Source organism: Asterias amurensis, chromosome 22 (assembly GCF_032118995.1).
Source record: "Asterias amurensis chromosome 22, ASM3211899v1".
NCBI lineage: Eukaryota > Metazoa > Echinodermata > Asteroidea > Forcipulatida > Asteriidae > Asterias > Asterias amurensis.
Window position 1 is genome coordinate 5,898,305 of NC_092669.1, and position 14,811 is coordinate 5,913,115.

The window sequence follows — 14,811 nt, forward strand, 5'->3', positions numbered from 1 at the left end:
ACTGGTGATACTTCACCAATATCTCGATAGAACCACAGGCGTCTGGAGTTAGAGTACAGATTCCGTGCATTTACTGGTGATACTTCACCAATACCTCGATAGAACCACAGGCGTCTGGAGTTAGAGTACAGATTCCGTGCATTTACTGGTGATACTTCACCAATACCTCGATAGAACCACAGGCGTCTGGAGTTAGAGTACAGATTCCGTGCATTTACTGGTGATACTTCACCAATACTTCGATAGAACCACAGGCGTCTGGAGTTAGAGTACAGATTCCGTGCATTTACTGGTGATACTTCACCAATACCTCGATAGAACCACAGGCGTCTGGAGTTAGAGTACAGATTCCGTGCATTTACTGGTGATACTTCACCAATACCTCGATAGAACCACAGGCGTCTGGAGTTAGAGTACAGATTCCTTGCATTTACTGGGGATACTTCAGCAATACCTCGATAGAACCAAAGGTCTCTGTACCATTGTACTTGTGATTTGTTGTTGTATGCTGTTAACATTACAGAAAGATTTAGATTGAATTCTAGTTGGTTGGTAAGCCATTTGTGAGTAGATTGAAATGATATCTGATATTATATAACACCCAAGCAGATCCTTGGCATTTGATTGGAGGATTTTCCGTCACGTGATAGCAAATATAAGTACCATTGCAGGCTACGTCACTCAGCGTGCATTTTTCGTTCCATTCACCGTGCATTTTTTGTTCCATCCGAAAAGTACAATTGTACACTGAGTAAAAACATCACTGCATGCGCATGTCTTTGGTAACGCAGCAGTGTTACTGCAAGGTACATACTACTTTCGGCGTCTGCGTGTCTCAAAATAGCTGTACTGAACGCACATTATCGCTGTTGAATCCAACAGGCAGACCCACAAGAAGAGGGTGTAATTTAACAATTAGAAATTGAAGGCCTAGGCCTACGCTTTATTTGTTTTGCAAGTATCCTCCAATCAAAATGACAAAGATGTACTTGGATGTTATATAAAACAAATAATTAATGTTTTTAATTTGTTCAATGGTGCAAATATTTTCATTCATTGAAAGATAGTCTTTGACAATTACCAATAGTGTACACTGTCTTTAAGGTGTTGCCGTACCTTATGTAACATTATTGCAAGACTGGATTTAGTGTTCCTTCACTTGAGATTGATCAAACTATTGTTTTATTTACAGACATCAATCATATTTACTTCTCAAATGGCTTATTGGGGTTAGTTGTTATTATTTGCTACATGAAAAATCAGACATTAAAAAATTAATCAAGCAGCAAATAAAAATGTGTAAATAGTAGCAGGTAAAAAGACAAGATTTATTCTAACAAACTGGCTTAATACTTATACAGCAGCAGTGAACTATTTAAATGAATTGTTGGACTGTGCTGGTTCTTTGACAGTATGGACCGATCCGGCCTGTCAATCAAACTGTGCGCGTTCACCCATTTGAATGATCTAGCAACAATGAACTTATGTCACTCTGTAGCAACCAATCAACAAGACCAGTTATTTGCAATCAAACTAAATTAAAAAAATTACCATTTATTTTGAGATCCGGAGCAGTAATTATGTGCACACAGGAAGAATAATCCCAATAGGAATACACAATCTGAGAGGTGTCTCCTTGTAACACTTCTCAGGTTTGAAGCTTTGCATGGTGTGAATAAATAGGAAGAAACTATAAATAAATAGTCAACTTGCAGGTACAACCATCTGTAAATTCTTCTCCTGAAGACAAGACGAGTATGTTCGAAACGATGAGACCACAATGGCTCTTTTCATAACCAACACTTCCTCAAAAGAGAGTACATGTAGTTGTACCTGCAAGTTTACTATTTGTTTATAGTTTCTTCCTACTTCTCAGATTCAAAATTTGGGCCACTAAAACTAATTACTTTGAAGTGTAATGTTTCTCCAAAAGCTTTAGACCATCAAACTGCTACTGTGGGCACCTAACCCAATAATTGTATGACATTAGTTTCCCTTTAAATAGTTAATACCCAAAAAGAGTATTAAAATACAACAGTACAATCTGCAAGATGTTTGTTAAATGACTTTTGAAATAATGATTACCATAAATGTAAATAATGATTTGAATAAATCTGATTGATTAAAAATCATGTGTTTTGTGTGAAGCTGCTTTAATGGCTAGTATGATTAATATGAAACTACTCACTCAATTAAAGCCATTGGACCCTTTCAGTACAGACAAAAAAAAAAGTTCACAGATTTACAAATAACTTACAGAGTTTACAGAAGGTAGTGGTGAAAGACTTCTCTTGAAATATTATTCCATGAAATGCTTTACTTTTTGAGAAAACAGTAAAACAATATAAATTCTCGTTAGCGAGAATTACGGATTTATTTTAAACACATGTCATGACACGGCGAAACGCGCGGATACAAGGGTGGGTTTTCCCGTTATTTTCTCCCGACTCCGATGACCGATTGAGCCTAAATTTTCACAGGTTTGTTATTTGATATAGAAGTTGTGATATACGAAGTGTGGGCCCTGGACAATACTGTTTACCGAAAGGGTCCAATGGCTTTAAGACACATTTTGAGCCAATACTACCGCTATTATGTATAAGTTAACTCACTGCACTAAACACATGCCTCTCTTATAAATATTTATGAATGAGTACGTCACAATGCTAACCCAAAATGAGGCCAAAGGCGCAGCCACTGCAAGTGGTGGCGGATGTGCGCCTAAAACCATTTTGGGCAAGAATTTGCGACATCATGAATAAATATTAAGAGAGGTGTATATACCTCCACTTTCTTGATCAATTAAATAATTTTAAGAAACCTCTTGCTCATTCTGTGTTGTGGTTGGTTGAGGCTTGGTCATATATGTGGGGTTCAATGTAGGCTAGTACATGGCATCTGCACCATTATGATCTAGACGCGTGCTAAAGGAACACGTTGCCTTGGATCGGACGAGTTGGTCAAAACAAAAGCGTTTGTAACCGTTTTTTATAAAATGCATATGGTTGGAAAGATGTTTTAAAAGTAGAATACAATGATCTACACAAGTTTGCCTCGAAATTGCGTGGTTTTCCTTCTACTGTGCGAACTAACATGGTCGGCCATTTATGGGGGTCAAAATTTTGACCCCCATAAATGGCCGACGTGTTAGTCGACGAGGTAAAAGGAAAACCACGCAATTTCGAAGCATGTTTGTGTGGATCATTATATTCTACTTTTACAACATCTTTCTACCCATATGCATTTTGTAAAAAACGGTTACAAACGCTTTTCAAAGACCAACTCGACCGATCCAAGGCAACGTGTTCCTTTATAAGTTCAGGAATCAGGCAATTTACACAAAGTCTTGACTGGTTACAAAACTTTGTTTTTAAACTGAATTCCGTTTCACCCCAGATTGTAAAGTAGGGCTTTTAAAATCAAAGAAAATGTTAATAATTGGGCTTCATGCTCACAAGTTTTCAAGCTCTCATTGCTTTATTGCGCGCAGAGTTCAGTTTTTTTCTCAACAGCCTATCACACCCCTGATAATAGGACCCAGTATAATAGTTTTTTTTCCGAAGCTTATCGGATGGTTGGGCCTAAATGTTTGCAGAGTCACAGAGTGCTACATTTGGATTGTCCTTAACTTTGTTATCAGCCACCAAGAAACTTTTGCTCACTACTAGGGATGGGACTGAATAAACAGATCATAAACAGGTTGATACTTGTTTGCAAACTTTTATCAGGTTTGCTTGCAAATGAACACAAGTAAATCACAATCATCTATAACAATATAGTTTATTAATTCAATGCCCATGTGAAGGTTATTATACCATGATGCACACAAACAGCTACCATGAATGCAATTTAAAGTGATCAAAGACAAAGTAGAGAATTTGTAATTGACAACAAAAAACAATTAAGTAGGATTTTAAACTTTGAACGGTGGAAAATAGGATATGGAAAGGTTTGCGGTAACACCATGTAATGACTATCTCTAAATGAGTAGCAGAGGATGGTCAGAGCTTTCGCCAGGAAAAAAGATCAGAGCATACTGATCGAAAATGTTGAGTTGAACATGTTGAAACAACGGTTCTTTTCAGAACCACCCCAGCTCATTTAGAGATAAACATTACATGGTGTTACCGCAAACCTTTCCATATAAAAAAAAACAATTGTATTTTTTTTTCAATACAAACAGCTCATTAATTGTACTGAAGGTGTCATTTCTTTTTCAGTGCCGACATTCTCATTTTAAAGGATTTTTCTCTAAACATTTTGCCCAGAATCAAAGTGAGAACAATCTTGCGATGAAATCTGTCCAAATGTTTTTCTTAATTTGTTATAGTTTTCTCAATGAAATCATTTGTACTCAATGAGTGATAAGTCCGAGTGTCAGAGATTTGAGCACCAAGGCAGACTTTTAGTTGTGACTCACAGTCAAGATTCTGCAACTCACGGTGAGTGCCTACTCAAACTTCTCACATAACAACATCAACTCTCGCACATAATGAATGGGTGTGTTCGATCAGCTTCCCCGAGTTGACCCCATGGTGCTCACTCGGGTGAGCCCCCTGACAAAAGATAATCAAACGATCACTCACCCTCTCAGGGTATTGTCATGCACCTGGGGGTCACCCCCCCAAGTGATCCACTCCACAAGCAGGGCACTTGGGGCTGACCTGGGTGACCCTGGAATGACATATCAAAGCTATTCGAACGTACCGGGGCAGACAGGGGTCGACCCAGGGAAGCTAATCGAACACACCCATAATGGAAACCTTCGTTAACTTTCCTTTGTGAAGTCATGGTTTCATTGCGGTAACTGGGAAAATGACGATGCTCCAGAGTTTTAAGAAAAAAATGATACTGTGGGTGAGCATGGATTTATAACAAACAAAATACCATGTGATGTGGTTAAACAATAGAAATCCAATTTAAATCAATCACATTGCAGGTTTTAATATTTTCTTTGTTTTAAACAATATGTTGTTTTTGTACAAACAATGATTGTACTTGGTTATCTCTCTGGAAGACATTTCTTAACTGCAGCTTTCTGCAGTTTGCCGATGAGCCTTTGCTCCAAACCAAACATTCTTTGTGATAGTATGGTTATTACAGGAATCACACCATTAGCAATCAGCTTACTTCACACACACATTTCAAAAGGGAATGGAATTCGTTTCATCACTACTGGAAACGCAGTATATTGATCGATTGTATCACAAAACATTGGATTTTGTTAAGTATTATGCATTCAGACAGCTCGAGACATTTGTAAAAAGTTGTTTCACTTCATGCAAGACAAGTTATGCTCAGTACTAAAGATAAATATATACCTATCCATAGTTTGAAAATAGTTATTCAACAAGAAATAGGAACATTTAGGCACTGGACACTCTTGGTAATTACTCAAAATAATTGTTAGCAAAAAAAATGGTAAAAAATGGTAACAAACAATGGAGAGCTGTTATTAGTATAAAACATTGTGAGAAACAGCTCCATCTGAAGTAACAGTTTTTTTTCTCACTAAAATATTTGAATTTAATTTGAAATCTCAGCTGAAACATCTGCTGAAAGTAAATTGCACACAACTTCGTGTGACAAGGGTGTTTTTTCTTCCATTATTCTCTTGGACCTTCGAGGACCAGTCTTGTCTTATGCATTTATTGGGAGACACAAAGTAAGAAGACTGGTCTTTGACAATCACCAATAGTGTCCAGTGTCATTGAGATACATTGTCCCAAAAGGCCCAGTCACACAGGCCTCAATAACGAGAACGAAGGGCGAGAACGATAAAAATAGACGCCCTCGATTGGTTGAATAAGTGTGGGCGTGTTCTGCGTGGAGCAATTCGACCAATAGAATGCATTCTCTTTAAGACATTTTCGTTTTCGTTATCGCTGCATTGCTAGTCGGCCTTAACAGTGTGAACTAAACTTTTGATGCATTAACTTCTTACAATGGGCAGTCTCATCATGTAAATCATGTAAATCAAAACAATTATTGAATGGAACATATTGGGTTTCCCTCCCAACGTTGGATTAACTTTAAGTCTTAAAAACCAATGTGAAAAACAGCTGGGTTTGTACACAACTACTCCTTAAAGGCACTGGACACTATTGGTAATTGTCAAGACCAGTCTTCTTACTTGGTGTTTCTTAAAGGCGGTGGACACTATTGGTAATTGTCAAAGATCAGTCTTCTTACTTGGTGTTTCTTAACATATGCACAAAATAACAAACCTGTGAAAATATGAGCTCAATGGTCGTTGAAGTTGCGAGATAATGATAAAGAAAAAACACCCTTGTCACTAGAAGTTCAGAGCTTTCAGATGCTTGAATTCAAGACCTCAAAATCTAATTCCGAGGTCTTGAAACCAAATTTATGGAAAATTACTTCTTTCTCAAAAACTGCATTACTTCAGCGGGAGCTGTTTCTCACAATGTTTTATACTATCAAGTAAGTTTTTATGTTACAAATTATTTTGAGTAATTACCAATAGTGTCTTTAAGTCAATAGAAAATGACAGAAGAAATTATGTTTCATGTTTCAACTTCCACAAACAGGTCTTGGGTTTTCTTCATAATGTTTCATGTTGAACTGTCCATAACAAAAAGCACATCAATGAAACAGCTGAAGATTTGTTTGCGTAGTTTTAAATTCAAGTATTGCACAAAATGTGATCATATTAATCAACAATCTCTTGACATTAATCAATGCCCAACACTGGGGCACTTTTTAACTGAGAAGTGTTTTGGTACCAGGTTTTACAATGGTGGCTTTGTCTCATTTCATGTGAGGTAAAAACATAAATCATATAAGCATCCAATGAAAAAATTTGTAGATTTGGTTGAAATTACTCCCCACCCCCCTCCCGAATGAGCATGCATTCACATTGACACTTGGTACATGAATCACGTATCTGCATAGGTAATTGGCTCCTTACATATTTGCTCCCTCGGTCTGTACATGTAATGGGCTCATGTTCACAGAAACACAAGTCAAGCAAGACTATAGCAAATTTTTAATTCTGGTTTACTCAAGTTTTAAACCAATTATCTCCACTTCCAATGACTTGCATTTTGGAACAAATTGATATAAAATCCTGTATTCAATGGACATGATCAATGATGGCTTGACCAATAAACAAAAAGTGTCCATCAGTGCTTCATCACACTCAAAAACAGAGAGAAAATTTAGCAAGATTGAGGATGCTGGAAGTGTTTTCAGTAACTTCCAACAAACAAGTTAGAATTAGTGAGGTCATGTTGTGTCAGAGTAATATCTCTTTTTTAATGCACGGTATTTTCGAAGCATATAGAGTGCCTCCAGTTCTTTCATCACATACTCTCCTCTTGCTATCAGTTCAGCTATTTTCTTAGGGTCCTCGACATCTTTATTCTTCATGAAGGCTGCATGACACTTGTCTCGAAAGTACTTCTCTCCTTTTGGATAATCACGTCCAAGAAAGATAAGCTGTTATAACCAAAAGATAGTAACAGTTAGCAAAATACAATTAATCTAAAAAATCAGGACCCTAATTCGTCCTTGGAAAAACCTGTATAAACCACAACACACAGCACTCGTTGAACATCAGAAACCCTTGTCATGAATAAACTGCCTAAATTAGTAGAAAAAGGCATTGTAATTTTTGCCATTTATCCAAGCCTGATTTCAGGTTTGAAGTTCTCCAGGGCCCAATTCAACAGAGCTGCTTTTAAAAGCACAAACAGTAGCAAAGCACACACAATACTAACCAAAACATGTTTACAGCCAAAATTCCACTTCCATGTACAATTTGGTACTGACCATGCTGTATGGTATCCTGCTATATTTTGCTCAAAAAAAGATATTTTAAGCGTTATTGTGTAGTGGAAACTTTTAGTGGAAACTTATTGGTAATTACTCAAAATAATTATTAGCATAAAACCTTACTTGGTAACAAGTATGGGGAGAGGTTGATAGTATAAAACATTGTGAGAAATGACTCCCTCTGAAGTAACAAAGTTTTCGAAAAAAAAAAAGTAATTTTCCACGAATTTGATTTTGAGGACTCAGAATAAGATTTTGAGGTCTCAAAATCAAGCATCTTTCATTTATTATCTCGCAACTTCGACGACCAATTGAGCTCAAATTTTCACAGGTTTGTTATTTTATGCATTGTTGAGATACACCAAGTGAGAAGACTAGTCTTTGAGAAGCACCAATAGTGTCCACTGTATTTAATGAATGAATGAATGAATGACTACACATCTGCAGTGCACACTGACTTACACTTTTATAAAGTTCTCTAACTGCTTGTCTGGTATTGTTGATCATTGTGTTAATGTTTCCAGTCAAAACACATTCATGGATAGCATCATAACCTGCAATAATTATTTTCAAAAACATTTTACATGGTACGTACATGAAGATTGCTAATCAGGGCTATGTTTTATATATTATGCTAAATTTGGTATTGATAATGAATGATAATTTTGAATGAAAGTTTTATATCTACACATGTATCTATACAAAGTTTGGAAGCTAACCCTTAGGGACACACAAACAATCTTAGGAACCCATTATGGCATCACAGGCAATCCAGCTTTTGACTTAATACCAGAATGACCAATTCCAAGGGAATCCTTAGCCACACTTCCAGGTTCTTAAATTAGGTCAGCATTTTAAACCAATTGATGTGCACTTACATGTATTTCTTTGCCTCCCTTTGTTGAATGCTTTGGTTGTTGAAAATAATGACCATGGTACTGAAAGGGAATCACAAATAATCCTAAATACAATCTTGGAAAATACTTTCCAAGATGGAGGGGTTGTGCATCTTGGCATTTGTATAGTGGACACTATGAGTGTCACTCGGACCCTTCATACACCAGACAATGTCAAATGTAACAAAAGTAGCTACTCATAGCTACTTGCAAAGCAATTCAGCTTTCATCGACTCATTGGATGTCAGATAACTTGTCCGTCGGACAACTCAACGGTTGAGACAGCTCAACCGTTTGGACAACTCAGGCTTAGACAACTCGGCTTTTAGGCAACTGGATGGATGGCCACAAGTCGACGGTTGAACAGTCCACTTCTGTTACTGACATGTTTCTCTGAATTTTCCTGAATAAATCTTGCAAAACCAGCCCACCCCATCCCCGGGGGACACCCGGTGAGCCAAGTCATTTAAGTACAGTCGGTACACGAAAAAAGGAGTACAGTGCCCCAGGTACTGGGTCTAGTCTGTCCCCCAGTCTGTCACAGGGGTCATTCCGTGTCAATTCAACACACTTTTGGACCTGACCCTCACGGATTTAAATGAAAATCGGTGTGCTGATTGGAAAATTCACTTAAAATTTACTTGATTTTTACTCAAAATCTGTGATACCTATTTGAACAATTCCAAGTGTAGGGCTATCTACAACTTCTGAAGCATTAGATCGGTAAGTTTCATGATGCAGAGTGTTGCAGGGTTTTTCAAGGAAGCGAAAGATTTCCGTCCTACTCGCCGACTTGCCGACTTGCCGTCAACTCGCCGTCAACTCAGTTTCGTGCCGTCAACTCATTAAATTTACATGAATAATTTATAAATGGGGCACGGAAGTGTTAAGTCTGGGCTACAAAACGACTTTGTGTTGATAAAAAAAAGTACCAACCAAGCAAGATGGCGGCCGACGGTTTTGCCGTTTCGAGAAAAAAAATTCACGAGAAAAAAACTCAATATTTTTATTCCGAAATATGACCTAAAACTTTCGCGAATTTTCTTTGAGCTGATACTTTATAGTTCTATGCTTCTTTTGAGGATTTTAAATGTATATTGGAGGAGTTGACGGCGAGTTGACGGCGCAAGTGAGTTGACGGCGAGTTGACGGCAAGTAGTACTAGTAGGACCCAAAGACATGAACGATGTTGATATCAGTGGTGCTTGGGCATGCTTGGGCATGTTGGGCCGATACGGAGTGGATTGGACCGATTTTAGGGCTAGTTTCATCGTGTGAAACGTAGTTAGAATAGATCCCGACATTTACCGACTACGTTTGATACAAAAACAGAACTTAGGGGAAAATGTACTTACTTCGTACCGTCAATCAATGTATCTACTTACTCCAATCATAGAGTATGCTCCAATACTTTGTCCCCAGCCAGCTAACTAGTTAGCCAGCCCATTTTTATTTACTTTGATGATCGACCGGCTGCGCGCCGACCGGCTATATCAACAGAGCGCCCTCTGTTGGCAGTTCACTTTATGCTTATTTTTCTATCCCCATTTCATCGACGGTCTTTCGAACTAATATCGAGTAGACCTCTAAAGGCTAACCATACATGTACAATGGTGTAGGCTATTATTCATAACAAGTTTTCGGATTTTTCCAAGGCAACAAAGTCGGAAATCGTACCCCCAAAAAGCCTGAAAGACTAAAAAAAACATAATGGCCGTTATTATACTTTCTACAGTTTGAATGTAATGATGCACTCATCATCGCATTAAAAGCATCAACCAATATTAAGACCAGCAACATGCCTGATTTGTTGAAAATTCATGTACAAGCACATTTTTATTTTCTGCAAATAAGAACCGTTATTACAAGAAGTCATTGTACCCTAAAACACTTCCTGCCTGGAGTTTACTACCCGAGACCATGTATGGAGAGAAGATTTTCTGCTGAGACGATCCGCTGTGCACCGAACTCTTCAAAAATTCACCTAGTACAATTTATTTGGCGTATCTACACTTTATTGATGTAACACAAGTTAGGGTGAACCGTAACGCGATCTGTTCGGGGTCCAGATGCAGATGCAGATGCAGATGCAGATTTGTTCATTATTTTTGTAATAAGAAATATCACCATAATTGGCTTTTAATGAGAACACTAGTAGGATGCACCCTATTGAACTGTAATGTTACCATAATCAGCACCATCATCATCACCAGCAGAGACATAGACAATCTAAGGAACCCAATCACGCCGTTGTTTGGCTGCTTTCAGTTGCCACTTTGCTTTGAGCACGGAGAGATAGGCCTAATTTCATTCCTCAGTCCATGCTTGGAGGTTGAGATCAACGTGCAACGCGCAATGGAATACATTGAGAAAGGCTTTGGCATACCCCAAGTTTTGGAGGGTGGGGGACATCAGTGTCCCCCTCCCCCTCGTTGTTGACCGGCTCATGTATTGTGTCCTACCATAGACATCCTGGGGGAAACGGATCGACACCACTTTCTGAATGGGTGGGGGATACTACTATCAAAATACAGCCCCCCCCCCTCAAAATTAGCCTATAAGATTGCACCACAGAGCATCTGAAATGCATAATTTTCCCGGGCCCTTAATCGGGCCTGTACTCCCCCCGCCCTCCCACCCCCCTCCATTTTGAACGGATTGGGGACACGATATAATGTCCCCATGTCTTTGACCATCTTTATCATTGTTTTGCACTGTGTAGACCAAGGCATGTGTCCCGCGTAATGACACCAATCTATAGTAAGGGGGCGGGGGAACCCGTCCCCCATTTTTTGAGGGGACACAAATCCATGTCCCTCCATGTTTTGACCATCTTTATGCCAGCCTCGTCCTCGGGGGGGGGGGGGGGGGCGAGGTAACCGAGTGCTAGTGGATAGTCGGATATCGCAGATATCGCATCGGAAGGAAGTTGGTCTCAACTTTAATTATAATATAGATGTTCTGTTTCGTTCATGCCTGTTATTGGCTAGACTTGATGACAAGTCGTTATCGCTGCCCCGCACACATACTGCCGTTCATGCAACAGTCACAGTGCGATTATCGTTCATGCAGTGGTCGTCGTGGCAAGGTCCTTCATTTTAAATTCAGCAGCTGACTCAGACCATAGAGTAAGGACAGACTCAGACACAGCTGGGATCGGGGATGTGTGTATCGTCCCCGAGTTACACCGCGCTTAACCATTATCGACTTGATTTCAAGACTATACTAGTTATTGGCCGAAGTTTGCACCACAGAGCAACTAAAATGCAAACTTTTCCCGTGCACTTAATCCCAACACCGCAAAAGACCCCCCAAACTTCTTGTCTGGATCCATCCTTGGCGATGCTGATGGTGATGATTAGGATGAAACGCCGTTTGAGCAATAAATATGCAGAAATAATAATACGAAGCTAGCCATAATTGAGTTGTTTTTTATACAAATTTACCAAGAGCAGAAAGTGCAATAAGAAATTGAATTCCAACATCTGAGAGAGGGCACATCCCCACACATCACCCCCCCCCCCCCCCCCAGACTCCCTAAATAATTACACCAGAGAGCACCTGAGGGCCCAAAAGCTTCGGGCGGTACCCACATTAATTAAAGACACTGGACACTATTGGTATATAATTGTCAAAGACCAGTCCTTCTCATGTATATTATTATTCTCAACTATAAATGTGACTATCACAGCATCCTCCACGCATTGAGATAGATCGAGTACTGTACCTGTGTGGTGCGCCCAGAAGTTGGGTCATCTCAGCGCCGAAGCGCGAAGATGCGGAAATCAGGGGCTTCGTGAAATCCCATCTGGACGCCATAATTCGGCAAGTTACTCTTTTGATACAACAATTAAATCAGTGCAGATCATAGCCCTTCCTATCAATGGGAAAACAAAACATTCACTTTCTGAAATGGCGCCCATGCATATTTCACGTTCAAACAAAAGATAACAGTTCCGCATCTTGCGCCTTTGGCGTTCTTATCTTTGGTCATCTCATCATTTTTTAGATTAGAGCTAGGTTTTCTCAATGTTTAGATTATTATGTCCATATAGAGCAAGGATTTGATATATGTTTGTATGTCTTTCCTCCATGCTTTAAAGGCAGTGGACACTATTGGTAATTACTCAAACTAATTATTAGCATAAAACCTTTCTCGGTGACGAGTAATGGGGAGAGGTTGATGGTATACAACATTGTGAGAAACGGCTCCCTCTGAAGTGCCATAGTTTTTGAGAAAGAAGTAATTTTCCACGAATTTGATTTCGAGACCTCAAGTTTAGAACTTGAGGTCTCGAAATCAACCATCGCACAGAACTTCGTATGATGACAAGGGTGTTTTTTATTTTCATTATTATCTCGCAAGTTCAGTGACCGATTGAGCTCAAATTTTCACAGGTTTGTTATTATTTTTATGCATGTTGAGATACACCAACTGTGAAGGCTAGTCTTTGACAATTTCCAATGGTGTCCACTGCCTTTAAGAACGTTGCCGTCAAGTAAATTTGAATTATGAGGCAACAAATCATAACTATTAATTATCTATGTGCATGCCAATTTAATGACTGTCAAATAAAATTAGAAGAAAGGCTCTGTGATTTTTTTTCTCTACCTCTCTCTCAAGACAAGTCTGGAGGGATGATCCGATCGGTTTCTCGTAATCAAACTGTGCGAAAGGGATTGCTACTTGCATCCTCCGGGAACGAGGTTGTGCAGAGATTGGCACTTTTGCGTATGTTATGCCATCGCTGGTAGACATGTTAAAGTTCCAATGCAAAATAAGCGCACCAATGACGACGTTGCTATCCGGCTGTCCGCCGCATGTACACGTATGTACATACGATTGTTCGTACTGTTCGTATAATGTTTGTGTGCTCTTGCTCTCGTCTTAATTCAATGATGAATGAAACTCCAATGGTAACACTAACATTAAAAGCCAGATAACCACTTTGAAAGTATGGTGAGTGTGACTTCAACAAAATAAGAACACTAACACTAATAAAATCTAGTTCACCATCACAAAAACTCAAACTTGTTGGTTGTTAAATATTGAATTTAAATTGTTATTGAATTTGATAATCAACAATCTGATCTGACAAATTCCAATCAACCACACCACAGCACAAGAAAGATGAGGCTGCCTTTCAAGTTTTATTGTTTCATTTCATCTTCATTTCAATTTTGTAACGATGTTACGACAATAACTTAATTAGCATTTATGGATAACTTTCCGTATGGCGCCACCACTTTTTCACTCATTTTTACAAAAAGGGATATCTCAAATTGAGGTAAATTTGATACTATATTATTTCATATCGAATGAGTAAGTGGTAGCCATACAGAAACTTTTCCGCATTTATCATTAAACAAAATCATTGTGATCATTACTCATTATATTTTTTATACTCGTATTATAGTTGTAGTCATATGAAATTATAAAAAATAAAGGAAAGGTCAATTTGTCACTGACTGTCACTGTCAGTGACAGTGTGACAATGTCAGTGTCACACTGTCAGCCATCCCATCCATGTCAGTCATTGATTGTCAGCAGACTAGAGAGAGGGCCGAGAGAGGGCCGAGAGAGGGCCTGGCTGGCCCTCCTTCCTTGTTGTTGGTGTTTGTGATTGTAGTAACTTAATTAAGTTAAAGGAACGTTACAGAATTGGTAAGAAACAAAATCGTGAAGAACACGGATTTATATAAAACTTACACGGTCTACTAGTACTAGTACTTATAATCATGAAAAAAAAAACATCCCTTGAAATATAGCTGCCTGAAATGTCATATTTGATGAGAAATAAATAATCTAACTTCGCGTAATTGGAGTTTATCGCTTATTAGAGGGAGCTTTTTATTCATTTTTATATTAGCATCGATGCAATGCAAAATTCGTCATCGGTTTTTCACTATTCTCTCTAGTTGCGATAACGTAACCCTCCTCCCGACGGCGCCAGGCCGGAGGGTTATGAAGCGTCCGCAATATGTGCAGGGCGAAATGGTTAAAAACGTACAATTTCGACAGCTAGTCAGCACATTTGCTCCATTTTTACCACTTTTGAAAATCATGACACAAATTCTAGGGAACACGAACTTGATCCTCAATGTCTAATGAATCCTA

The 14,811-nt window shown here is 38.7% G+C and overlaps 1 protein-coding gene and 1 long non-coding RNA gene across 3 annotated transcripts in view; one reads left to right on the forward strand and one right to left on the reverse strand.

Annotated features, from left to right (window-relative positions):
- Nucleotides 1-8,315: 8,315 nt before the first annotated feature.
- Nucleotides 8,316-10,151, reverse strand: LOC139953858 (uncharacterized). Its single transcript, XR_011788018.1, has 3 exons — nt 10,049-10,151; nt 8,676-8,735; nt 8,316-8,351 (listed from the first exon to the last, which is right to left on the reverse strand). It is a non-coding gene; the product is annotated as an uncharacterized lncRNA (long non-coding RNA).
- Nucleotides 10,152-13,495: 3,344 nt separating this feature from the next.
- LOC139954020 (dynein axonemal intermediate chain 7 homolog) overlaps nt 13,496-14,811 on the forward strand; it is a 44,328-nt gene continuing 43,012 nt past the window's right edge. The window contains exon 1 of one of the 2 annotated variants that reach the window (XM_071953653.1): nt 13,496-13,653. In XM_071953653.1, the coding sequence (XP_071809754.1) occupies nt 13,651-13,653 (3 nt within the window). In that variant the 5' untranslated portion in view covers nt 13,496-13,650. The remainder of the gene's footprint in view (nt 13,654-14,811) is intronic. The other variant, XM_071953654.1, reaches the window with a different exon arrangement.